This window comes from Dicentrarchus labrax, unplaced genomic scaffold (genome assembly GCF_905237075.1).
Source record: "Dicentrarchus labrax unplaced genomic scaffold, dlabrax2021, whole genome shotgun sequence".
Lineage (NCBI taxonomy): Eukaryota > Metazoa > Chordata > Actinopteri > Moronidae > Dicentrarchus > Dicentrarchus labrax.
The window spans coordinates 22,231,699-22,258,841 of NW_026136710.1; the positions used below are offsets into that span (position 1 = coordinate 22,231,699).

The 27,143-nt window shown below is 39.7% G+C and overlaps 1 protein-coding gene across 2 annotated transcripts in view; it reads right to left on the bottom strand.

The window, feature by feature from the left end:
* Nucleotides 1-27,143, bottom strand: part of dcc (DCC netrin 1 receptor) — a 281,121-nt gene that overhangs the window by 172,813 nt on the left and 81,165 nt on the right. For both annotated transcript variants that reach the window (XM_051413496.1, XM_051413495.1), the window contains exons 3-5: nt 20,370-20,657; nt 11,301-11,451; nt 10,639-10,775 (exon numbers count right to left, since the gene is read on the bottom strand). In XM_051413496.1, coding sequence (XP_051269456.1) covers nt 10,639-10,775; nt 11,301-11,451; nt 20,370-20,657 — 576 coding nt within the window. The remainder of the gene's footprint in view (nt 1-10,638; nt 10,776-11,300; nt 11,452-20,369; nt 20,658-27,143) is intronic.

Consider the following 27,143-nt stretch of genomic DNA (forward strand, 5'->3'; position numbering starts at 1 on the left):
TCAGTTTTCCCCCACAGGCACCAAAAAGTTTTCAATTCATCTAATCAAATTAAATGCCACTTTGAAAATCTCTTTTTATAACTTCGACCTACTTAAGGAAGAAAATGTGGAGGAAAGGAAGGATGAGTGGAGCAACAGGAAAGGGAGAAAAGAAGAACAAAGGAAAGGATGGAGGAATTTGGAAAGCTGACATTGTACTCTGCTCTGCCGCTTGGTCCTCCGCTTCAAAATATGATGCTGAACGTGCCCCTCTCTCGTCATTCCTGGTCGCACCGAGCTCCGCGGTAAAGTTAGTAATACCAAATCTGCACCTGAAGTTAGATTTTCAAAATAAAGCTTGTATGATGAACAATGATGAACAGTTGCAGTTTCACGCACAAAAACTACTTGGTTAGGATAAGGAAAAGATCTTTATGTACCAGACGTAACTTTATTATGTTGTGTAAGTTAACGTATGTATGTTACTTACTAAAATAAATTACACTTTTGGTTTCACACAGAACATGAGCAGCGTTTTCCTGGGTATTTGTCTTAGTCATCCATCCACCCCACCACCTCCATATAGGCCATACCTTGCTCTTTATACTACCTTTATACTACAACCTGACTGACAGCAGGTGCAGTAATTATGCTAAAAGAGTATATACACCGTCATATTTTGCAGGGGAGGGCAACTAGGCAGTGAGACCAGGCTAGCATACTAACTAGCTGACATCTGTGCGCTCTTTGTTATTTCTACAGCTGTTCAATGAAACCATGTAAATCAGTTTCGGGATTGTTGGAAGAAGTGTTGTATAAACTAGCTAGCTAAGAGTTCTGTGCTAAGCAAAGCTAGACATAAAGAGACCCCACTTGTTACCTTAGAATGAGCTAAAACGAGCAAACCAAACACTGGCTGTAGGTTTCCAGTCTGTCGCGAGTTTCATGGCCACCGTAGTTTCTCCGACCACTGTTCTCATTACTAGGTCGTCAGTTAATGGCTTGTTATCTGCAACCTCACCTCTAGATGCCACTTAATCTTTCTTTAAAACTTTTTATTTTACCCTTACATAGTGTGTTGTTTATTTCCTAATAGTTTGCGTTATGATTCCATCCAAACAACTCCACAATATCTGAGAGTGATGAGCAGTTTTGGCAGTTTATTTATTCTGATTCTGGCTGAAAACATCCTAGTCTTGGCTGGACCGGTGGACAGACTGACAGACTTAATTCCTCCCTCTGTACTAGAGGAGCCTTCCCCTCTCTCTACAGGAGCCCTGTGACCCCGCCCCCTCGCTCTCCTCTCTCTCTTTCATGTCTTTCAGCCTCGTTGGGCGAGCGGCGGCGGGCCGGCCGGTGGCTCAGCAGGGGAGTTTGGCAGCTTGTTAAATGTTTTCTAAAACACCCACAGTAATTCACAGAGCCTGTAATTAATCAGGAGAGGAACCCCGCAGGCCACAACCAGGAAAATGTGTGTGTGTGTGTGTGTGTGTGTGTGGGCTTGTGTGTGTTGTCTTTCCTAGAGAGGGACTTTGCGATTCCACAGAGAAGTGAGACAATCACCACAGACCACAGGGACTAAACCAGTCTGTGTTTTACTGCTGTGAATTAGAGTGTGTGTGTGTGTGTGTGTGTGTGTGTGTGTGTGTGTGTGTGTGCGTGTGTGCGTGTGTGTGTGTGTGTGTGTGTGTGTGTGTGTGTGTGTGTGTGTGTGTATGGGTGTGTAGGTGTGTGTGTAGGTGTGTGTGTGTGTGTGTGCGTGTGTGCGCGTGTCAACTGCAGTGATTTTTTTAGCTGCATTTGCAACGTTTCAATGAATAACTAACAACTCTCATTTTAAATACAAACATGTAAAGCTTCAGTTCAGATGGACTCACTCTCAGTCCGATGTGTTACCCTGAATACATCACTGATGCCATAATATAACAACACACAGCAGCCTCTGTGCATCCTTGATGGACCCAACATAAGCAACAGATGATGAGCCTTTAAAAATGAAGCATGTGATTCTCTGGAGGACAGAGACACCATTAAATGGGGGCAAACTGGAATTTCAACCAACAGTTAATGTCAGGTCAAAATGTTGTACCCTTTCATTTTCTTACTTTGACTTTAAGTTGTCGAATGAGACATAAGAGCAGAGGTTTGGTGTCTGTTTTATTACCGTCCTGGGAACTTCCTTAACTAGAGATGTCCCGAGGCGATCTGGGCATATTTTAATGGATTGGTATAAAAAATGTATGAACTTTACAGTGTTTTGTCCACCTCAGTTGCAGAGCTGCTCTCCTTCACAACAGTCTGCTGGCTCACTGCAGCAAACATTATTGGTATCAAATACTAGGGCTGTGTATTGACAGGAATCTGGCAATACAATATGTATCACAAAACAGAGGTTACGATTCAATATAATGCAATATATAGTGATACTGCAAGCAAGGTGATATACTGCGATTTTATATACAAGTACAGGTCCATTTACCATTTAACCTAGTTTAGGAAAACTACCACAGTATAAAGAACCACCATATGCATACAATCTGAATAAAAAACTTTACTTTCCCATGCAACCAGAACAGTGGGACTGCATTTGTATTTATCACAGTCACTGTAACATCCAACATCACAGCACTCAGTTTACATTTACAACCATGCTGTAGCAGTTGGGAGTTAAAACACAAAAATGAATAGTATTTTTGGGAATCCAAACAACAAAACAAACAATCCAAACAATATCACAAAACTAAATATTGTGATCTGGGCATTTCCTGCTATGATGAGTCAAAATGTCTGCCATTAAAAATTATTCTATTCATGTTAACATCGTGAGTACCTTGAGGCCAGGCCCACAATAAACTTGTTCTGGGGCTTGTGTGCTCTCCAAGCCAATACAGCTACTCAGCCAAAGACCTTCTGTAAGGGAAGATTGGATTTAATTTAATATGATTTTATTTTAATGTTGCTGTTTACAATACACCAAAAAATATGATTGCAGTGATCAAAACATTCCATTACAAAATTTCAAATGATACATTATTCATTATTCTTCTCTTCCAAGCTTGGCACTAAAGATTGCTACAAGAAAGGCTCCCTTCTTGAAGCACAGTTCAAGTTTTTCATAATCATCAAGCCAAAAGAAAACCAAAATAACAACCAAAATATAAGCTTATCAACTTAATATTTTTGAGCCAGGGCCTCCAGTTTTAGGAACAGGTAGCTTGTTAACAATACTATAAGACCTACATAAGACATTATAGCAACACCCGTAAAAGTGGATTTTAAACATATAACACTACAGCAACACTATTTCCTCTATAATAACAACTTTATAATGACACTATAAACAAACTATAACACAATAACAACAATATAACAATACTATAACACTGAAAAAACTACAGCAACTCTATCACAAAACCCTTATAACAACAGTGTAACAAACTATAACACCATAATAACACTATAATGCCATAACGACACTGCAGAACCCTTATAACAACACTAACACTTTAACACCATATACACTATAACTACATTATACCACTGTGGAAACACTATAATGACACTAACAAAAACACGTCTAACATCCTCATGACAACATAGAACCAATAAAACAACTCTGTAACACTGTCAACACTTTGTCATGTGGTGATATTGTATGATCTGTAGTGTGGGGTCAACCCTTTCACTCTCTGGTTACAGGACAGTCTCTCGTCTACCCTGTATGGTTTTCCTTTTCCATTAGCATCCAGCGCTAACACCAGCAGCCAGCGCTGACAGCAGCACACTGAATATGACTGATAGCTGCAGTGCTGGCTCTGTTTCTCACAGCTTTCATTAAACTGCTAACAGGAACCAGCTAATGAGCCGGGCCGCACTCATTATTATGGGAAACAACACACGCATTCGTTATCCTAATCATCTAATCATGGTCACTGCCCTGTGGAGTCAGAACACACACATCTCCATACATCACCACACGGTGGATATTCATCAGCATCTAACTGCCTCCATTTGGAAAAACAAAGTGTAATGGGGCATATTAGCACAGCATATTTCTTCTTTATTAGTTTAAAATAAATCCTAGACTGGAGAAGTGGGCCTGTCACATGTCAGCAACAGCCAACTTTTCCATCAAAATTATTTTTTTTATTTTATCTGTAGGCTTTTTATGGGCAATAATAAACACTGTTGAACTATTTTTGCATGTCCTAAGTGGACTTTTGGCCTCAGGAAATGTAAAATTAGACATTTTGAGGACAAACACAGAGGGATTTAATTCCAAAATCCTTAAAAGTAATGAGCAGAAGAACCTTAAGAAGTTTATGCCCAAATGAAATGTGAAATACAGCATATGGCAACTAAAATAACATAGAGCTGCAGGTTAAATGAGGTTAGTCGCTGCTAAAGGGAGGTTTGAATTTGTGGATAAAAATAAAACAAACTTGATGAATATGGAGCACCAACCTTTTGTTGCATTGATGTTTGAAACCTCAATGCAAAAGGAGTTTTCTCTCCACTTTTCACTTCTTGGGTGGTGCAAACTCATATCTTTTTAGGCTGTTCATAGCATACAAATTCAGACAAAATAACTGTATTCAAACAATAGTCTCAAATAATAGCCCTCTCAGTTTCTCTTGTTACTCAAATTATTTCCATTTGCCCTAAGAAGCTACCACAAAAGAAAGTCATCACCTCCTGCAGCTCTCTCAAACTGCTTTTAATGTGAAGCATCTAGTGGCAAACTCTATTGTCAAATTAGGCAACACAATGGTGATTGAGTCTGTAGGGCCCAAGGATTAAAGTACTGCAATATTTATAGATTTGCAGTATTATGAACTGAGTGTTTGTGACAAAAATGTGATTAGAATTTCAAAAACAATGACATTGTGCTTAGAGTTTGGAGTCTTGTTGTGTGAATAGTTACATTTTTGTACGAAAGGTGAGAGGGGGCATACGTCTCTTTCTGTGACCATGCCCCCTTTTGGGTGAAACAAGCGCTGTAAAAGCCAAAATCTGCTCTTTACGATTTACAGTTTCCTTTACTTTTACTTACTCAAAGGACAGTAACATGAGATATATGTAGACTCAAGCCATCTTCAGAGAGGATAAAAATGGGGGACAGTCAATATTTGTAAGTCTGTGGCAAACACTTCATTACAGGTGAGTTAATGAAGGTTGCTTAATGAACACAGACTGCTATTACTATAAAGACAACAGTTCTGCTTCGCCACAGCGATATAATTAGTTTACAGTAATGTAACATTGGACAGACAACCAAAAAAACAAAATACAGTGTCTTAGCAACAGAAACAGTGATAGGAGTATACGATTTAATAAGGTAGTTGTATAGGTTTGATTTATCCACTTTAATGGAGATATTCCTTTATCTTTTTCTATTGTTTGCTTGCCTGGTCATAGGATTTTGGCTCCTAATAGTTGAAAAGCAAAACAGTATTCTTATTTTATGCTATTAAATATGCAAAGACCTCAGAATTTGCATTTACTGCCAGTCAAATTAGAGGAACTGCTTTCACCCAAAAGGATGCAGGGCTTGATGCAAGTACCCGGATGGTCGGCTGTCTTCTGTCACCACAGACACCCAGTTCGTAATACTGCAAAGCTTTAATACTGTAATACTTTCATCAGTGGGCTCAGTCACCATTTTGCAAAGAACAGTGACCTAACAGATTTATTTAAATGGAAATTGTCACTTTAACAGCAACTGATATGGTAAAGAACAAGTGAATGGAAATAATTAGTCAAATAAAAACAGAGTGGTGAGTGTGACATAAGTAGCTCTTAACATTTCCTGTAAGTGTGTGTGTTTGTTCATCCATACACAAAAGTCCATAAATATGCAGAGAGAGCGTCTAGATGTAGTGTGTAAGTAAACTGTTCACCTTATCAAATACATTTAATTTGCAGATGAGGCAGAGAGAGATAAAAGGTGCACAGATGGAGGGATGAATAAATAAATCCAGAGTGCATTCACAGATAGCTGCGGGCTCGCCATGATCAGAACAACCTCAGTTTAAATCCTTGTCTGCTTCAGCTCCGAAATGTATTATCAAAAAAGAGCTTTTAATGGGAAGGAATGAGTGAAAAACAGGCTGAAACACACAGATTGCAGAAAATCTACAGCATCAGCCCCCGTGTGCTCATCATAAATTGCTCAGAGGGGTCAGCTTCACATCAGCTTTACTGTTTGGATTTCTTTCAATTGATTTCTCCCTTTTTTCCCTCCTTTCCATTTCTTCCTTCCAGTTATTTTATCATCTTTCCAGTTTTTCTGTAACCACTGCCATATGGTGACTAGATTTGCACCACTCGCTCACAGATAGGCAGCGGATTTTAGTAAAAGGGCTAATGTGTTAGTTGGTTACATTTAATGTTTGAGGTTGAGAGTTGTATGTTAGAATTTGGGATATTATGTGGAGGTAGCAGGTTTAATACAGAGTTTTGTGTTTTATTTAAGAATTTTTCAAATGCCTGATTTAACTTGTGTTTTTTAGGATGGATTTTTTTTATGTTTCAGTTGTGTACTTGTGTTTCAGTTTGGTTAGAAGGTTTATTTTTTGTATAGTTCGTCCTCCCAGCTCAGCACAGCCTGAAAAGAAACAAGCTTGGAGGACATCTTGCAAGGGTGAAAAAAAAAGGCAAAAGGCCTGCATCCATTGTTTTTCTTATGTAAGCCTGCACTCTGGGGGCTTCTTGACATGTGTCTATCGTCCAGTGTGTTATGGGCGTCAAATGTTGCGCCGCTCGACGACACAAATTCCCTCTTTTCTAAGCCATGAAGAGCAATCCACATTTAAAGCTTTAAGTGAAACAGAGATCGATAAAATGGGAGATGTTGTTGGAGAGAGAAGGGAGAGTGACTTTGAAATAAACCCTTAAATCGAGTTATCGAATTAAGGATTTATTTCAACCAAAGCAGAGTTGGTGATTGTTGGAACAGTGGAAAGACTGACAACGACAGTATTGGTGAGTCTTATTTTGTTTCTGTCCACTTTTACTGAAGTTATGGTGTTACGGTACTATTCAAGGTAAAATTACTTGTTTTGTCTATGGAGTCTGGTGGAGAGTGATAGTGATATTATGGCTGTTTCTAGTTAAATTAAAGGTCTATCTCTGTAGGGATCCTTTCCATAATGCTGTCAGACACTGAGAATGACAATCTGAGTCTGTCAGTGGCAACTACAAGCACTTTTAGTGGACGCACTTTGACGGGCACACTTGTCCCCAAGGATTTACATGGTAGCTATAGCAGCCCATTTTGCACGTATTTTCTCATCCAACTAATTAAAGGAATATTTTAACCAAACCAGAGTTGGAGATTATAGGAACAGTTGAAAGACGAACCAAGGTTTTGCTGAGCTTTATTTAGTTTCCGTCGAGTCTGAATTAAGTGATATGAACTTAAAGGGTAAAATGACTGATTTCGTTTGTGCAGTCTGGGGGCCATGAACATAGCGATGTAACTGCTGTTTCTGGTTAAGCAAAAATGAGCTTGCTCTTTAACAAAAAGGTCTATCTCTGTAGGGATCCTTTCCATAAGGATGTCAGACACTGATGTCAACAATCTGAGCCTTTCAGTGGCAAAAACAAACACTTGTGGCGGAGGTATTTTGACAGTTTGTAATTGCCCAAAAGGATTACGCTGCAGCCAGCTTCACCGACTGTCTCACTCAATACTGGACCAATTTTAAAAACTGTTGTCTCCATTATACATAAAAACACACGGAAAAGGATTCAGGTTGAAACATACCAGAATGACCCTTATATAACAACATATTATGGTTTCAGTCAGGGAGACCATCTTAAATTATTTATGCTTTGCCTGTTAGTTATTAATGGATATATAATGAGTGCATGGATAATGGATGAGTGTTGCAGTTATTTTTTCTATATTTTTATGTAAAGGGGAGGGTCCAAAGAAAATAACATTGGTGAGGGCCTTTTTTCATTTATTTAATTAATTTTCCTTTCGTTATTGAAATATAATTGCAGGCCTCCTCTCCACCCAAATCATTTTCAGACATTCGCTAAGTGCAATAGTTTTCAGAAACATCTTGTGAGTTTACAAAGCTCTAAAATATCTGGTGATGATGTGAACAGGAACATTGATGAAACATGTCAGAATACAGTGCAGTCCCAGACACAACATACTGAAAACACAGACTCCTCCTGTTTATTGTAAACATCATGTGATGTTTGCAGGCAGCGCCTGTTGAGAGCAGAGTGTAAACAGAATATGAATGTGATGTGAACACAGAGACAGACTCAGAGGGGACACCGAGACAAAGACATGAAAGGACGGAGAGACGAGCGGAGAGGCCCAGCTGGAAGGAGAATGAAAACACCGGAAGGTTAATTTGCAGATTTTCTCCTGAGAGTCGAACAAACAACAGCTGCTTCTGTTTGATTTCAACTCTCTGTTTGCAGAAAAAATACTGTCTTCTGTTTTAATTAAGGTAAAAAAAATCTAATGTAGTTGTTGTCTGATAAGTCCTGCATTCAAAGTCCTATATATCAATTTGGATGGGACAGCTACGGAACCCACAGAGCCTCAAAAGATGATGTTTTTTACCTTGTGTGCATAAGATAATAATGTCATGCCCTTCATATGACTTTACAGTCCTTCCCTTACTGCAGGAATACATGAAATAATGACTGCAGAAATCACTTCATCAACGTAAAAGACCCAAACAGATGTTTCCTCAGATAATTTAATTTCTATCAACAAATCCCTTTCAGTCCATCGTATCTGAGGCCATTTCGTCACAAACAAGATTCTTGATTAAGCAGCTGTTACTTCTAATTTTAAGTGACACTTTACAAGTTTTTTAGATTTACAGAAACATTCCTGATTAATTACTTGGTATTTTGTAACAGCACAAATAGAAATTTCAAAATGAAGCCAGTGTCACTTAAAATAACTAAAGCTACCTGATAAAGAACGTTTTTTAACTTAAAGAATTGAGTTAGTATTACTTAAAATTGTTGAAGTAAAACGTTTCAATAGCTTTTACACAGTATGACACCACCAATACAACCCCCCCTTGTATGGTTTTAATGGGCTGTTTTTGATCTGAACACCCTGTCTGGCTGAGGCGGCTGACCTCCTGTTGACTGCCCACAAACATGAATGGCACAAAAAGAATTTGTTGTTACAGCTCCTCGAGACTTTGGACTCATGTTGGACTGTTCTGTTTTGGCAAATGAATTCATCGTTACTGTCAGTGACAGCTGATGTTTTTTTTGTACTGACTGGGAAAAAGATTTTTGGGCCAGTAGGCGTAATACGACCAGTGACCCAATTCTGGACAAAACTGTGTCAGAGCCCAGCACTGTTCCTGAGCTGCTGCTAGTGACAAGGTGAGTGACTTCATGCGCAGTGAGATCCCCACAGAGCATGGCTGTACACATTCTATTCAATCTAACCAGAATGAAAATCAGTTTCAACCTTGTGCTTTTTAAGCCAAAATGCTGGTAGGGAAATTTGAGCCATTTCATCCCTGCATAAATACAGCTAATGCTTAGCTTATAGCTTAAAAGGAATACTATGCAGGAAAAGTGTGTTTTCTATTATGCATTATTAGCGGCGAAAATAACATCATTGGTTTATGGTGAAATATCACAGTATTTTAATGGAAATCAAATAATATTACAGCAAAAATATATTTTGAGTGTTTGCTTCAAACCAAACCAACAATCAGCTGCTGTTCAGAAGTCTGAATACACGAGCAGCTTCAGTGTGAATGCAGCAGCTGAGGAGCAGTCACACAGTAAATACAAACATATTTTATTTATGAAAACCTCCTGAAGCAAACAGACGGCTCCGATTTTATATTTCACGGCTGCATTTGATTCTGGACGTGGTGCTCTGTCCCTGAGAGCGTTTCAGCAGACAGCGGAGGAATGGTGGACCATTTTTTATTCTATTTTATTTATTTGTATCGTTTCAGGGATGTCAGGCTGTTAACAGTTTCCAGTCCAGGATTTTTTAAATTTTTTTTATTCTTCCCCTCGAGAGTTTTGAGAAGTGACACTGCTTCATTCTTTCATTTTCCACACAACACTGAGCACCGAAGTGTGTGTTCTTGTACTTCTATGAGAGATTTTAGAGCTGAAACGATTAGTTGATTATTCAACTAGTAGATTCATTATTAATCGACAGTTATTTTGATAATCAATTGATCGTTTTGAGTCATTTTTTAAGAAAAACCTGTTCTACTGTCTTTAGTCCTCTATGGCAGTAAACTGAATATCTTTGGGTTGAGGACAAAACAAGACATTTGAGTACACCAGTTTGGGCTCTGAGCATCACTTTTCATTATGTTCTGACATTTTATGGACCAGATTAATCGATAATGAAAATCATCATTCGTTGCAGCAGTAGGGGATTTATGTAAGTTTAGAGAGACATTTAGTCGAGTCTGTTTATGGAATGAGAGTGTTTCAGGGTTGGTGCTAGAATCAGGTTTAGGTGGGGGGAGTCCCCTTTGCCTAGTGTTTTAAGACATCAAGCATGTAATCACAACAGCCGGGGACCTTTGTCGCACGTCTTTCCCTCTCTTTTCTCTATCCCCTTGTTTCCTGTCACCGTTCTACTGTTCGCTATCAAAATAAAGACAATAAATGCCCCAAAACACTCACCCAGTACACTCAGCTCTGCGTGTGCGGTGATATTGTGGTTCTTGTTGGTAGCTGTGCAGCTGTAGCCGCCCGAGTCATCGTCAGTGACGCTCCGAATGATCAGGTTACTGCCCGCCAGCAGAGAGTACTTCTTATTCCTACAGAGGGAGGAAGAGTGAGTTTGTTTATTTTTTTGCATGTTTGCTTTATCAGTTGATAACTTACTTCCTAAAGTAAGATGAATGGATATTGGGTGTCCCCCAGGTTCCCCATTGATACTGAGAGTGTAAATATTAGTAGATATATCCTAAAACAGCTGGCCACTACAGTTTTTTTTATCCAGCAGTGGATTTATCCACATTTGGTGCTTTAGTGAGTATTTTGGGCAGCTGGACGGTGTGTGTAGGATCAAAATAAACTACAGTGTGTGTTTGTGGTAATGAAGGAACATCAGTCAGTGCAACAGCTAATAATACACACACAAGGGCACATAATAGCTGTTAGTATTGTTGCTTTTTGGGGGGATTTGTTGACAATAAGAAAAATACAATATATAATCACTAGACTTACACTAATGACTGGGCCATGTGGGGCTGTAATGTGCAAAACGATACCCTAAGGCTGGATTATTTGGGGTTGTGTGTAATATAAATACATTTAAGCAGACAGTCAAACAAACAGACCAGCTCTGGATCAGTTCCTCTCCTCTCCTCCACTGGATGGTCGGAGTCGGGTATCCGGAGGCGGAGCATTCCAGCACGGCGTCGGCTCCCAGCAGAGCCGTTACTCTGGATGGACGCTGGAGGAACTGGAGGTTCCTGCTCACCCCGGGCTCTGAAAGACGAGAGGCAAAAAGAGAGCAGGGACTGAAGAGCTGAGATGAGGTAAATATTCGGAGAAACTCATTAATGTGTCATTATAAGACAATGGTTGGTGATTCATCTGCTGCTGCAACAGCCTCCACTCCTCCGGCTTCCCAGCCAATGTTGGAACCTGGCTGCAGGGATTTGCTCCCATTCAGACACAGGAGCGCTAGTGAGGTCCAGCTCTGATGTTGAGTGAGCAGGTCTGGCAGGTGTTATATGGGTTGAGGTCAGGGCTCTGTGTAGGCCAAACTATCTAACTTTTTTTGGTAACACTTTATAATGAGTACACACTATTAAGCATTAGTTAAGCATGAATAAATACTGAATTCATCATTTATAACACATGAATACACATTAGTATGTAGTTTATAAAGACAGTTAAAAATGTTTTATTCATCATTGATAAGCACATTAGTTATGGATTAGTAAATACTGAATTCATCATTTATAAAGCATGATTCTGCTGTAAATAGTCATTACTATGTGGTTTATAATCACAGTTATAAATGTTTTACTCTTCATTGTACTGTACATTTCTGCATGCACTTGCACATCCACTATTCAGACATGTATTAATGATTAGTGACTGTGTTAGCAGATGTTCTATAAAAACAAATTCATTTTCTAATGATGGCCTATAAACAGTTATTGATGCAGGAATTCATGAATTGAGGCAGTTACAAAGCTGCATACGATATGTTGCGAAGTTGCAGTAAATATCAATACAATATGTTCTATATCCCTTTGTGTTGTTTCTCTCCTTTGTCTGTTAAGATAACTGAACATTTTGTGAGTCTCGAGGCATTGTCAGCCTTTATATCTCATTTGTAAATCCTTAATAAGCCATAGATAGTGCTCACTTTAGATAAGCTCGTGCAAAATACTTAATTAAGGAGTAGTAAGTGCTTTGTAACTGTGAATTCCTGCATTAATAACTGTTTATAGGCCATCATTAGAAAATGAATAAACATCTGCTAACACAGTCACTAATCATTAATACATGTCTGAATAGTGGATGTGCAAGTGCATGCAGAAATGTACAGTACAATGAAGAGTAAAACATTTATAACTGTGATTATAAACCACATAGTAATGACTATTTACAGCAGAATCATGCTTTATAAATGATGAATTCAGTATTTACTAATCCATAACTAATGTGCTTATCAATGATGAATAAAACATTTTAAACTGTGTTTATAAACTACATACTAATGTGTATTCATGCGTTATAAATGATGAATTCAGTATTTATTCAAGCTTAACTAAGGCTTAATAGTGTGTACTCATTATAAAGTGTTACCCTTTTTTTTTATTCACAACAACATAACTAAAAGACAAACACACATACAAAAAGACAACAAAAAAAAGCAGACCAACCCAAAATACAAAATCCAACCTATACAACCAGAACATATCATCAGGTCCAACAACCTAAATAATCAACTCAAAACATCAAGAATATAAAAATACAAAATAAGCAGATCTTATTCCAAAGATATGCATGGAAAAAACCTTTATGGGTGCTTTTATTCTATTATCCTATTACACTGTAAAACCCGACGACACATCTTAATAAAAGAAGAGACATAATTTATTCCTCCAAAAGAACTCATTTAAAAACACATGCACTAACCCTAACTCCAAAATGAATTGCTGAAGTAATAAATCAGTTGCTGTCCTTAGTGTCCTCAAAAGTGTGCACTATTTTAAGTATTCGAGATTCCAGTTTGTTCCACTGACTCATTTTCTTGAAGTTGACTTTATATCATTAATTATGAGTTGGCTAACATATAAATATCAATTAATGATAAGTTGTTTTTATTTAATTGTCCACTGTTTTTGCAGGTAATGTACTAATTTGCTTTAGTGGAAGAAAACTTAGCAAAATTCAACTTGATGAAATTAATTTAAATTAAGTCGGTTTCCTCCAATAGTTTGAGTTGAACTAACTTTTTCCATATTGTGCAGCCCTACATTCTACTTTCTTTATACTGTGAACTTTAGACCCACAGCTTCACTGTGTGCTCTCACTGTGTAAATCCTATGGCAGGGGATGAAATAAATGAATAAATAAATATTAAACGGATTTCCCTTTGTTGATTATATAGGCTACTGAAACCTGTTGGTCCACTTTACAGACAGAAAGCCCATTTATGACGAGGACTGTCGCTGTCCTTGGTGCTGAAAGGACAGCAGTTTCTGTTTAGGCACAAAAACAACTTGGTTAGCATTAGGGAAAAGTGGTGGTTTGGGTTAAATTAAGTAAGTGGTTTTAAGATTATCCGATCTCTGTTGTCATGGTAACAAGAACATACAATTGTTCATGGTTAGGGGATGTGGTTAAAAGAACCTAATGTTGCCTTTTGTTAGGAAACCCTGTGCAAAAATCAAATGATCAATCCAGCACAAATGCTAAATTTCCAGGTTTTCCATGTTTTCCAGGACATGTGGGAACCCTGCTCCTTTACTCTACACTGACAGCAGCCTTAATTACTGTGGCCGTTAGAAGGCTTTGTCACTTGAACATAAGCATATGTTGTTTTGGGGCATGTGCTGAAATGACACCGCTAACAAAGACTTCCAGGCCCTCATTAGGATTTGAGAAGAGGAAGCTGTTCAGAGGGAGCTGGAGTCAGCAGTTAGAAACCAAAGGATAGACCAGAAGATTTCTCAGTGTGTTGCAGAAATGAGGATACAAGACACTGCCTAACAGTGTTTTAAAAGATCAAGGAGCACAGCTACGACATGTTCAACACACTGCAAAAAGTCCCAGTTTTTGAAATACAATGAAAGACAAGGAGGAACCTGGTACCAAAGCCTCACAAGGTACAGTGCATGAATACATATCAAGAAATCATCTGGATCTGAATTTCAAGCCAGATGTGGCAACAGTCATCGGATGATGTCACTCAGACAGATGATTGGCTGTCTGAATCCTGAAAATATCTCAGCACTAACTTTTTGAAAAGTTGACATCGGTCGAAGCTTTCATGTTTTCACACTCAGATTTTCTATCAGATCTCGTCTAAGGACTCACACGCACACACTCTCTTTCTCTCTCTCTCTCTCTCCTGCAGTGGGTCAGGTTGTGTCGCCCTCAGGTTGGGCCCGAGGGCTGGAAGGTTCTCAAAGAACGACGAGACGATTTTCTTCGGCAGACAGGAAGTTACATCAACACGCCCCACGGCACGACACACATACACGCACACACACCTTCAAGCAGACATTTTCTGGTAATCCTCTGTAGGATTTAGTCATTTCACCTCATTTCTTCAGCCTGAAATCAATGTGATTGGGCTGATTTACATTTTCGGAAGAAACTTAAAGAAAAACACTACGCTTGATGTTTATATCTCACTGTAAATTTGACTGATTTAAAAATGCTTCATTGATATTGTAAATTTAAAATTTGATATCAACAACTACTAAATTCCATCAAAATGCAATCAATTTTCATAAGATGTGTTTCCTGCAGCAGGGAAGATCTGTCACAAACAATAAATAAGATGTAAAGCTGTATGACCTCAGGATTCAGGAGCAAAGAGAAGAAAAAGAAAGCAGGGTAATCAGCAGAAACCTGAGCAGTGAACGCCAGGAGACAAAAGAGGAAGGAGGATTGGGAAAAATGTCCACACAGCAGAATTCTTTTTTTTTTTTGGTTGGTCAGAGGGAAGAGTAAAGAGCGAGGGATCACAGAGATAATCACTGAGCGGCAGTGTGACTCCTTTAATGTTTTCACAGACACGCCGCCAAAGGAGGCTGTCAGCAAATCAGATGACACACCAACGCCACTCGCATCACAATGAGGAGCAGGAGGAGGAGGAGGACACTCATGTAGAAATGTCAGTGGGTTTTCCTCACAGTACAGGACAGCACTTACTCTCAAACAGTGGTCAGCATTTATGGGTGTTAGCTCGCTTTCGTGGCATCCTTGTCTGTTCTCATCAAAGCCGTTTTTTGACGCAAACAGTAGGGTAAACACAGGGGTTATGAATGATACAAATTAGGGCTTCGTTCCATTTAGTGTAGCGGAGCCTTTCCACTGAGCCAACACACCCTCTCACTCTATCTGACCTGAATGGAACTGAAGCTTAATTGGTAATACCTGTGTTGATCCGACTGTTTCAGGTCAAAACGGCTGCTGTGAAAAAGATCTACAGCAGCTTTCCTCTAACTTAACATTATTCTGGCCACAGCACATGATAAGTTATTAAAAATAATAATAATAATTTCCAGGACAACATACATTATTTATAGGGTAATTGGTTATTTTAATCAATTTCCAGATGCTCCCTGACTAGAAAACTAATCTCTAAACCTGCAAGTACGGAAAGTTGTTTATGCCATATTTTATGTCTGTATGTATTTTGTGGTTGCTCTCCTTTTTCAGAAGGTGAGCTGTCCCTTTAATGTGTCTCCGAATACAGTTATTGAATCATACATTCACTTTACAAACATTGAAGTCAGTTCCCTGCAGCCACTGGATTCTTTTAGCCTCCAACAGGACTGTTAATATGCTGCTGGTGTCTGATCTTGCTACTGTATTTTATCTTTTAGTGGATCTGTGAATACAGATGTGTAAACTAAAAACTAATCAAACTGAAGAGTTGCTCTTTTAAAAAGCACAAATGTACATCTTGTGCTGCACTTTTCTGTATCCACCTGTGACAATATTTTCTGGAGTTGGATGGCTTTAAATGCTAGAATACCCATGAGCCTCAGCTGTCAAGGCAATGGAAAGAGAGGCCATATCAGCTGACGTGAAAGTGAACTGATTTAAACTGCTAAATGTTTCATCAGGTTTCTACAGTGTTTAATCTCTAGCTTTAGCTCGCCCAGGAGCATAAGACAGAATGTAAAGGATAGCTCCGCTTATTTTCCAACTGGATCATAAACTGAGCAGATTTTCGACATTGTAATCATTCTTCCTGTTCATACTGGCACAGGCTAATATTTTAGCCCTTGTGGAGCTGCAGTGGAGGGATAGTAACAGAAAGAGAGACTTTTTATGCTAGAAAGGCTCGTATTAGCTTCTGTAAACTTTTGTCCCCCATCTCTTACACTAACAGCCTCTATTAACAGACAACTATAGACATGAATAAAAATTACTGCGACTTTCAGTGCACATATTTAGCATGTGAGTACTGTTTTAAGACAGACTTTTACCTAGCCGCTGGCCTTAGATACAGATTTAAAGACATGAGTGGTGTCCACGGGCTTCTACATTTGAAGCTCGCAGATCGCTCGCAGTTTGTACATGTTAACGATGAATCTTCAATAAATACTACAGTTAGTCATGGAGTTCCACAAGGTTCTGTACTTGGACCAATACTATTTACTTTATATATGCTCCCTTTAGGCAACATTATTAGGAATCACTCCATTAACTTTCACTGTTATGCAGATGATACGCAGTTATATCTATCAATCAAACCCAATGAAATTAATCAATTATCTAAATTACAAACATGTCTTACGGACATAAAATCCTGGATGACCTGCAATTTTCTGATGTTAAACTCGAACCGAAATTCTTGTTCTTGGCCCCAAAAACCTTAGAGACTCACTGTCTAAAGATACAGTTACTCTAGATGGCATTTACTTGGCCTCTAGCACCACTGTCAGGAATCTTGGAGTTATCTTTGATCAGGATTTGTCATTTAACTCCCACATAAAGCAGACCTCTAGGACCGCCTTCTTTCATTTACGTAATATTAGAAAAATTAGACACATCCTATCACAGACAGATGCAGAAAAACTAATCCATGCATTTGTTACTTCAAGGCTGGATTACTGCAACTCTTTATTATCAGGTTGCCCCAATAAGTCCATTAAAACGCTCCAATTAATTCAGAACGCTGCAGCACGAATACTGACAGGAACTAGAAAAAGAGATCACATCTCTCCTGTACTAGCTTCTCTGCACTGGCTCCCTGTAAAATGTAGAATTGAATTTAAAATCGTCCTCCTCACCTATAAAGCTCTTCATGGTCAGGCCCCTTCATATCTTAAAGAGCTCATAGTACCCTATTACCCCTCTAGAACACTACGTTCTCTGAATGCTGGGCTACTTGTGGTTCCTCTAAAAGTAGAACAGGAGCCAGAGCCTTCAGTTACCAAGCTCCTCTCCTGTGGAACCAGCTTCCAGTTGTGGTTCGGGAGGCAGACACCCTCACCACATTCAAGAGTAGGCTTAAGACATTCCTCTTTGATAAAGCTTATAGTTAGGGCTGGATCAGGTGAGTCCTGAACCATCCCTTAGTTATGCTGCTATAGGCCTAGACTATCGGGGGATTTCCCACGATGCACTGAGCTCCTCCCTTCCTCTCTCTTTCTGCACTCATTCATGTTCCATTTATGCATGTTACTAACTTCACTTCTTCCCCGGAGTTCTTGTGCTTTCTCGTCTCGCAGGTTCTTGTCGATCCTGGTGGAGCCTCCTGCCATGGTCCTGCTAGATTGCCATTGCAAATACTGTTGTTGCTATGCACCTGTCTGTCTGTCTGTCTGTCTCTCGCTCTCTCTCTCTGCCTCTCTCTCTCTCTCTCTCTCTCTCTCACCCCAACTGGTCGAGACAGACGACCACCCACCTAGAGCCGGAGGATCCGTCCTAGGTTTATGCCTTTTAACAGGCAGTTTTTCCTTGCCCTTGTCTCCAAGTGCTTGCTCATGGTGGTACTGTTGGGTCTCTGTAATTAATGTTAAAGAGTTCGGTCTAGACCTGCTCTATTTGAAAAGTGTCCTGAGATAACTTCTGTTATGAATTGGCGCTATACAAATAAAATTGAATTGAATTGAATTGAATTATATTAATTAAACTTCCACTTTTTTCTTTTTAACTATGAGTCACCTAAAAACCTTCAAGTTTAATTCGCAATTAAAAACTGCCTTCATGTCATAAACACAAACAAGCAAGACAAAAACAACAGCTTTCAACAAACATTTTCCACTTTCCACGCGTGATGTCAACGCCTCTTTTTGAGAAGGTGTGTCGAAAACTGTCTTCTCAGTGGCACAGTCAGTGAGTACCTGCTCTGGGGATACAGAGGTTCAGGACTTGAAAAATGGTGATCCTAGCCAAGTACATGTGAATCAGCGAGCTTTAGAGGTGCTGGGGGGAGGATTTTGTTACCTTTGGACGGAGCCACACTAGCTGTTTCCTCTTGATTCAATCTTTATGCTAGCTAACTAGCTGCTGGCTCTAGCTTCATATTTAGAGACGTGAGTGGCTATGTCCATAGGCTTGTACAGTTGTCTCTCAAAGAACCAGACATTTTCCAACAGTTGTGCATAATTCATACTGATGAGTGCAGTTTCAAGGCCATCCATTGAAGAGCTCCAAATGGCAGAAATTAGCCAATCACGACTCTTCAGTAAACCTTGTGTGAACCATGTTGTTGCACTGATGTAAGACAACCTGAGTACATTAATCTGATTGGTTTATTCAGACTCACAGCTACTGGAACAGAGAAAGTAGGACAGAAGTCAAAGGTCACATGGTAATCAGATGGTGCCATCTGAAAATCTCTAACCTCTGACCTCTGAGCTCCTCTGACAGTTCCATCCATTAAAAACTTTATAAAGTCAAAGTTAATAAAATCTTTATGGAGTCAAAATCATTAAAGCTTAATCTGTTCCATTAAAACTTCAAATAGATCAAAGAGAAACAGAAACAGTGGAAACCATGTCACAGGAATCTATCTGCACTGCAACAGGCTGCAAAAATGTGCTGGCCTTTTAACAATAATCTTTATGGAGAAAAAAATCATGAAACCTTTATCATCTGATCTATTAAACTTCATACAGATCAATGTGAACAAGATAAAACTGGAAACTCTGTGGGTGATAGATTTAGGAAATGTTTGAAAGATCCTCTGGAGCCTGAAAGAAACAAAACTACAGAAATCCTTTAGGGGGCATGATAATTATCGGGTCAGATAATCGGCCGATAATGGGAATTATATATTTTATTATAATCAAATGTATAATATACTTATTTTGTCATTTCTCCCATTATGTATTTTATCTTGTATTTTCTATTTTTTATTGATTAATGAATAATTTATTGATTTACTTTACATAATGCAGTATGTAATAGCCAGGGGGCACTTGTCCAGACAAGGATTAACTACAAAAAAAAAACTGTTAAAGTATTTTCTGCAGTATGTGAGGGTGTGTGGGGAGTTTAATATGCAAAGTAGCCCACGTGTGATTATCCTGCTGAAGATCTGGGGAACCTCCCGCTGGGATCGAGCAAAGGAACACTTCACAAGTGGGAGTCAAAGTGGTGTTTAACCAGGGAGAGAGTGAGCTAACCTGAGCTGTAATCTGAGTGATGGAGTGGACAGCGTATGGACTCGTATAATTGGACAGTGTATGGAACATCGGTGGCTGACAGACTCCCCGCAGACTGATGAGAGGCTGCTTCCTCTCAGCCCAGACACATTATTAAAATCACATCTTACACTCTATATATTCATTACATCACATTTCATTTTAAAATGAGACACCCAGCACTGGGAGGAAATGAACAAAAATTACTACCTGACAAAGTGATGACTGCTGGAAAAGCAGAACTTACCATTAAGTAAAACTGCTAGTGCAGTACTTCACTGTAACAAGACCGGAAATCTAAATCAGCCCCTTCTGAAGGTATTATTCATGATAATACAAACAACATTTCAAATAAATGAAAAATGAATAAATAATAAAACCAAAACTGTCCACTGAAACCAGATAAATGATACTAACTTAGGCTCCTCACCCTACTTATTGATAAATGGATTGGAAGCATGTGGACCTCAAATGAACATGTGTGATAAACCAATAGATCAATAAACCAGGCAGCCATGTGACGCAGTACATCACTGTTCGATCAGTTACCTGGTAGCACTCGGAGCTCGGCGTCGGTCCCAGTCCTGGTGCTGCCAGGGTTGTCAGCCAGACACCGGTACGTGGCCGAGTCTGGTGGCTGGACGCGGCTGACCTGCAGCGAGCCAGATGGCAGCGCAGCCAGACGGGAGTCGGGTTCAAAGGTCAGCGGCAGATCTTCCCGGTTCTTCTGCCAGCGGATGACAGGCGTCGGGTCGCCCGAGACCTCGCAGCGAAGCAGGGCGGTGTCGCCGAGGTACGAAGAGACTGACTCAGTGGGGACAACCACCTTCAGTGGACCTGGAGGGAAACCAGAGGGGGAGAGGGTTAGGATCAGAAAAATGGAGTATTGATAGAATTCACTGGGTGTAAATATAAAGTACATTGATTGTTCCTACTTGGATGCCCCTATGGTATTTAAAACATGATAAAGTGCCCTTTAGGGTGCTAATCCTAACGCTGATTAAGTCGTTTCACCAGAAATGCATCTGAACATTCTACGCGCTGAAGGACCTTTTCAGGGGTTTTTTGCCCCTGCCCCTAAAACAGCCACCACTGCACAACAACACCATAGCAGCAACAGGAAGTTGAATTGAACTGTTTTAAACTGTACTGAACTGTGCTGAACTGAACTAAAATGAACTGAAGTAGTTGAACTTTAGTGAGACCTGTGTTTGTGGTGTGTATCCATGTAAGTACGGGATAATGTACAGTGAACGGGCCATTGTTGCCAAATAAACCGCAACAGGACTTTAATCACCTTGAAGGGGTGTAATTCACAACAATGACTGCTTTACTGTACATTATTCCACTTATTACACAGCTACTTCCTCAAGTAGTATCAATAATTTGATGATACTATTACTGATGCCACTATTCATATCACTACTACAGTACTGTTGCTTCCACTACAATCCTTACCAAGTGCTATTTGTGCACCTACAACTACTAAAACTTCTGCTGTCAGTACAGCGGTTAACACTGCTGTCAGTACTAATAGTGCTTCTGCGTCAGAAAAGACACACAGCAGCATTAGAGGTGAGGAAGAAGATGTGAGCAGACAGTAGAGGATGTTCAGGTCAACAAGAAGAATATAATCACAAAGACAAAAACGGGACAGGAAGAGAGGTGAGGCACAGCAGGTGGAGACATGAGAGAGAGAAAGAGTTGGACCCCGAACAGCAGGATGAAACGGGTGAAAGTCAGACAGAGAGATGGAAGGACAGAGAGACGGGGCGAGTGTGGACGGGCAGTGTCCAGCCTGCTGTTTTAGGGCCCACGCCGTTCCCTGTCTGATCAGATTGACTTCAACAACAAACAGCCTGTAGCCACATAAACGCACGACCCTGCTGACTGCCAGCCTCACTCCGCTCTCACACTGGAAAGCCGGGTTATATTATCGTCTGAAGCTCGTGTGGTTATGTTTTAATTTCAACATGGCTGCCGGGGCCTCTGGGCAGATCTGCAAAAATGTCAGGAATTCAATAAAGAGAAGTTTATTTTCCTCTCTTTGTGCTGATGTTGTTCTGAGGTTTTCAGTTCAGGTTTAAATGATTAAATGTGAATATTTGCACGGCAGGGTATCTGAAATGTTCTGTTATTCTTGCCACTCTCTTCTAAACCCACAAAGTTTAGACCTGCATGAGAAACTAAAAGTGCCCGCTGATAACAGTGTTTGAGGCAGGATTGTCTGAGATGCCCATTAGTCCTTTTCTAGGGGTTCCCTGAAGGGAACACAAATAATACTTTATAAACTGTATTTGTGGTAAATACGTCCATCTAGCACTTCTGTGCAGTTTGCCCCGGTTGCCTGTCCCTCATGTTGACAAGACTCTGGGAAGTCACTACTACTGGAAGGTGGCGAGAAATATTTCCAGCATGTAGAGACACAGGTCAAAAAGGTCACAGCAGACCACATGAGTGACCTGCTCCAACCATCAACGTATAAAAGATAGACGTTCCATCTTCACTTCCTCCTACTGCAAAAATTAAACCAAAATATCCTGGATACGGGCTCTGCACAGTAGTGATCAGGGTTGGCGCTGTGGTATCGTGATTCAGCCCATATGCCTGGCCAATTCAATCACGAGTTAAACTCTCTTTTTATAGCTTCAAATAACTCATTAAAACCAAACTGATCAGAAAAATTAACACTTAAACATTCATACCTAAAATGCCAGAAACCATCATTTGGAAAATGTATTTGACGTGCACTGTGACTTGCTTCTCAATGCTGGTGCAAAGTTAATTGACGTTAAATCATTTTCACAGACAGACAGACCGCTCTGCAGGTCTTTTTTAATCTAGAGGAAGAAACAAAAACCAAAGTTCACAAGCCAGATTCAAATGTGTGGTTTTTGGAGGTTTTTGGAGAAATTTGAAATTAGTTTGCTTTATGTTAAAAAAAACTTTTTGACAGCCAGCAGTGTTTATTTTTTACATTGTTGCTCGTGTTTTAAAATTTAAAGTGTCTTTTTGAACAAGTTCCAAATCCCTAGAGTCCCAAATATCTGTCGGCATATGAATCCTCATGAAGACCTTTCATCCACGGAAGAGGCAGAAAAATAAATGCATTTTGGTGTCTGATTTTCCTCGCACTTTGTGTTTCTGTTATTTTGTTTTCATGCTGGTTTGAATCACTTTCTGCTTCCTCGGTTTTACCTCGGCACACAAGCAGCCGGGAAACTTCTCTGACACAAACTCTAACTTTCTCTTTCGGTTCTGTAACATTAGAAAAGTTTGACTCTTGATTCGGAGGCGAGCCGCCGCTGGATGCAGGTTTGTGCGTCCTCGCGCCGGCAAGGACTTGAGCAGCTGTGACATCACACAGATCGGAGGTGATGGCAATGCTGATGTGAATTTGGATTGTGTGTCTTATATAAGTTCTGCTGCTGTCTGTTCCTATGTGGATCATACTGCTGCCTGCAGCTGCACACACACTAACATGAAACAAAAGTGCTTGTTTTTGTCACTTGTGAAGAGACTGTATTGATTTAGTTTGAATTCCTGAAGGCTTAACCTAATGTTTCCCCATATCTGCTGGATGTCAAATTCATAAATCTTAAAAGAAATATTTTAAGCTCATTACCAACTCTAAATCTTAACCCTTACAGAACTGGTACTTAGGATGTGAGGACCTTACAAGGTTAGTGAGTTTTAGTGATTAATAGACCTGCATTATATATGCTCGTCTCACTGCGCTGCATCATTATAAACTATGACAACCCATCTGTGACTGTCTAGTGTGTGTGACGGTGAGCTTTTGTCTTAGAATGTGTGGGATTGTGTCTTCAGCTTTGGGACCCAGTACAGCGATGTGAAAGTTCAACTCGTCACAGCATTTGTGAAATACGGGTAAAGTAATATCTACAGACCACAGTAGGTTGTATGGGATAAAGTTAAATAGTTATTCAGTCTGCTGTTTCAATCTCTTTTTTCAGAAAATATAGACACTTTATGACACATTTCTGTGTAAAAGCTGCACACACCTCACGTAAAAAAAATATAAATAGAAGACCTATTTGTATATTTGTGGAACAGAACTCCATGACGTGTATGCGCCACTTACATGGTGGTCTCACACCCGGGTGTAGCCAGTTACACTGACTATAGTGGAAGCCTATTGTTACAGCATACATTACCTGTTCAGTGTAACCAGCCTGTTAGACATAACTATTTAAAGTGTAACTAAACCCCTCCCAGCAGAGAGAATCATATAGGGGGCATGGCCATAGAGTGTGTGACACAGAAGGAAACACCAACCAGAGTGACAGACTGAGTACTGCTGAGTGTAGCAGGAGTAAAGTTGCCTGTAGTCAGAGCTAACCAAGCTAACCAACCATGAGGAGCTGCCATTAGACTCTACGCATTTTAACTAGAAACACAGAGAGTCAGCTGGAGCTTTTACAGTCACTAGAAGCACATTCACTGCCTTTTGAAAAAGGTTCTGTCTGCTACGTGAGCTAGAGGCTAACTCTATAGAGCAAGCCACAGTCTGCGCTGTTTTTTTTAAGGGGTTGTCATCTGCCTTTCAGATAAGCCATTCACGAAATCCAATCACAATAGCCGTGTTTTAACCAGTAGAGGGCGGTTGGTGTGCATATATACAGCCCAGTATGTAGAATTAAAATATAATATACAAAAATGTCAAGAATTGGAACTGAATTGATCAACAACACTAATAAATACCCATATACAGAGGTTTTCAGCTGAAAAAAGTGGTTTGGGGCTTTAGTTAGTCTTTAAGACAAACGTTATGTAATAAGTGCAGAAAAAGGTAGATTTTTATAATTTTATGAATCAGAGTGGCATCATGTTTTCACTGGAACTGATCTGAGAACATGTTGCCAGAATTTGGTAAAACAGATTGAACTCCCAAGTGCGGAGCAGAGAGTTTACAGTGATCTTCAGATTCTGATCACACAGAATGAAATAAACCAAGATGAAGGAAAGCAGCAGAGCATGGAGGAAACTCAGAGAGGAAGGGAAATGGGTCAAACCATCAGGATGGAAAGGTGAAGAGGAAGAGAGGAGAGGAAGAAATAAGAAAAGGAGTGGGAAGAAGAAAAAGAAAAAGACTTCAATCCTCTGCTTTCACTTTAACTTCCAGCTTAGGATTCAAACCAGCAACCTGAATATCCAACGCCACATCTTCAATTTCCTTGGTGACAGTGGCTGTTGTCTCCCTGCTGTTTTCATCCTCATTAGACAAACAGAACCAAAATAACTCAGATGGATAATAACATGCAAATCACAGCAAACAGGCAATGGCAGCGGAGGGATTTGGGGACGCCCCTGTGCTGAATCTTCGCCTTGGGAACGATTATTATCTGCTTCTGTGGGTCGAACCTCGCTCCTCCTCACTGCCATTAATTGGGATTTGTCCAAATCCTCAGAGAGTTGACGGCTAATTAGGAATGGACAGACTGAAGGCCGTTCTGTCTCTCCCTCCACTGCTGTGAGCTCAGGAAGCTGAGAGTTTTATTTGAAGTGGTTGGGAAAGAGCACTATGAGGTCAATGGACCTTAGCGTGAGATGAGGAGCTGAAACGTTGGTTAACATTACCACAGAAATATTCCTTGGCAACAGCCTACATTAATCCTGCACTCATTCCCATTGATAGGCTATAAACAAAAAGATAGCTGACTTAAAGCTTTAGTAGGTCATTTTTATAAAAATATTTTGGGACCCTGAGAATGAGACTCAACAATTAACTATCTTCAAGCCTCCAACCCAAAGTGTCTTTCAGTCTTTCTCGTGGGTATTTCATTGAGCAACTCCAAGCTGCTGAACACCAGGATATCAAGGTGAAGTGGTGCAGATCAGGATCAGACAACCATGTTTGTCAGCATTAAACTGTTGTGTGTGCATGCCTTACTAAGAAAAGTTGTTCAATATGTTGGATGTTAAGCAATATGTTTATCTGCTCAAAAGTATTTTGAGAGCGGGCGGAGACATGTCTGCTCAGTGTACAAGTATCGACTGTTAGAGATGCTTTTTGCCTTTTTGCCTGAGACAGCTCAGTGCGACTGTTGATGGTGACGATATGCCCACCTGCAGGTGTAGGAATAAAACTTATAAGTCTTTATTACAGAGATTTTCCAGAATATGAACTAATAATGATATTATAATTCTAACATACACTTATTTTGCTACAAATGTAAAGCATGTTGCCATGTTGGTTCAACTTTTTTGCTTTGTTTTTGGCTTCTTGTTCATTTTCAGTGGGATGGATGATCCCTTATCACTCCAATAACGAGTAATGTCTAGGGCTGTCACGGTTTCCTAATGGGTTTATGGTCTCAGTCTCTAGTTTCAGTCTTCTTCCATACAGCATGATGTTCATTTAGTAAATGATGGTCCCATTTAGAATAAAATAGACTATAAAGCAGGGTATGCTTTAGGGCGGGGCTACCTTGTGATTGACAGGTCATTCTCAGTGAGTCAGAAACTCAGATCAAATCAAACTAAGCAGTGCTGATCAAATATGAATCAGATTCTGTTACTGCGTTGACTATTTTTCATCTGAAATGGTTTCAAACATATTTCAGTGTTCAGTTTGTCTGTGATATGAGATTGTGTGTGACCAGGCGAGTAGAGCAGCTCAACTCCCAGTAATTCACCTCCACTGGTTCCAACAAACTGTAATGTCTACGAACAAAACGCCAAACTCGAGGCTTCAAAACGGTACTCTACAAACTAATGGGTGTCATCACAAATAGGTTCACTCTTAAATAAGACTGTAGGACACCACAGGAAAAAACACAATGTAAAAGCTTTAATTATACAGTCTATGGACTTCACTAAAGGATAAGACATTCACTCTTACCACAACAACAGGCCACATATCCTTACATATAAATTGTTTCATCTGATTGTCGATTGGCATTTTTACGAGCTTCTGACTTCTGGGAGAGCACAGGCAAATATCAATATGTTAATACATTTTACAAGAAAGAACATTAAAGGTTATTACCACGCACATAACAAGACTTTATGAGTCTCACAACACCACTCGGGTCTCCAGTTAAACTCATTTTATTGCCAATTCATTAAGATGGCCTCTAGTTTCTCTTGTGTTTATTTACATATTTGGTATTGAAGTAATCCAAAAGTAATGCACAGTATTCAAGTTACGTTACATTAATATTGTGATACTTGGATTAGGTTACTGACTATATTTTTAAGGTAATTGCTGTCTCACTCTCTTTTTGTCCTGATTCTCTCAATCTTGTGTGTAATCCATCTGTGTATTATTTGTTTCTTTCTCTCATCCTACAAGTGTAG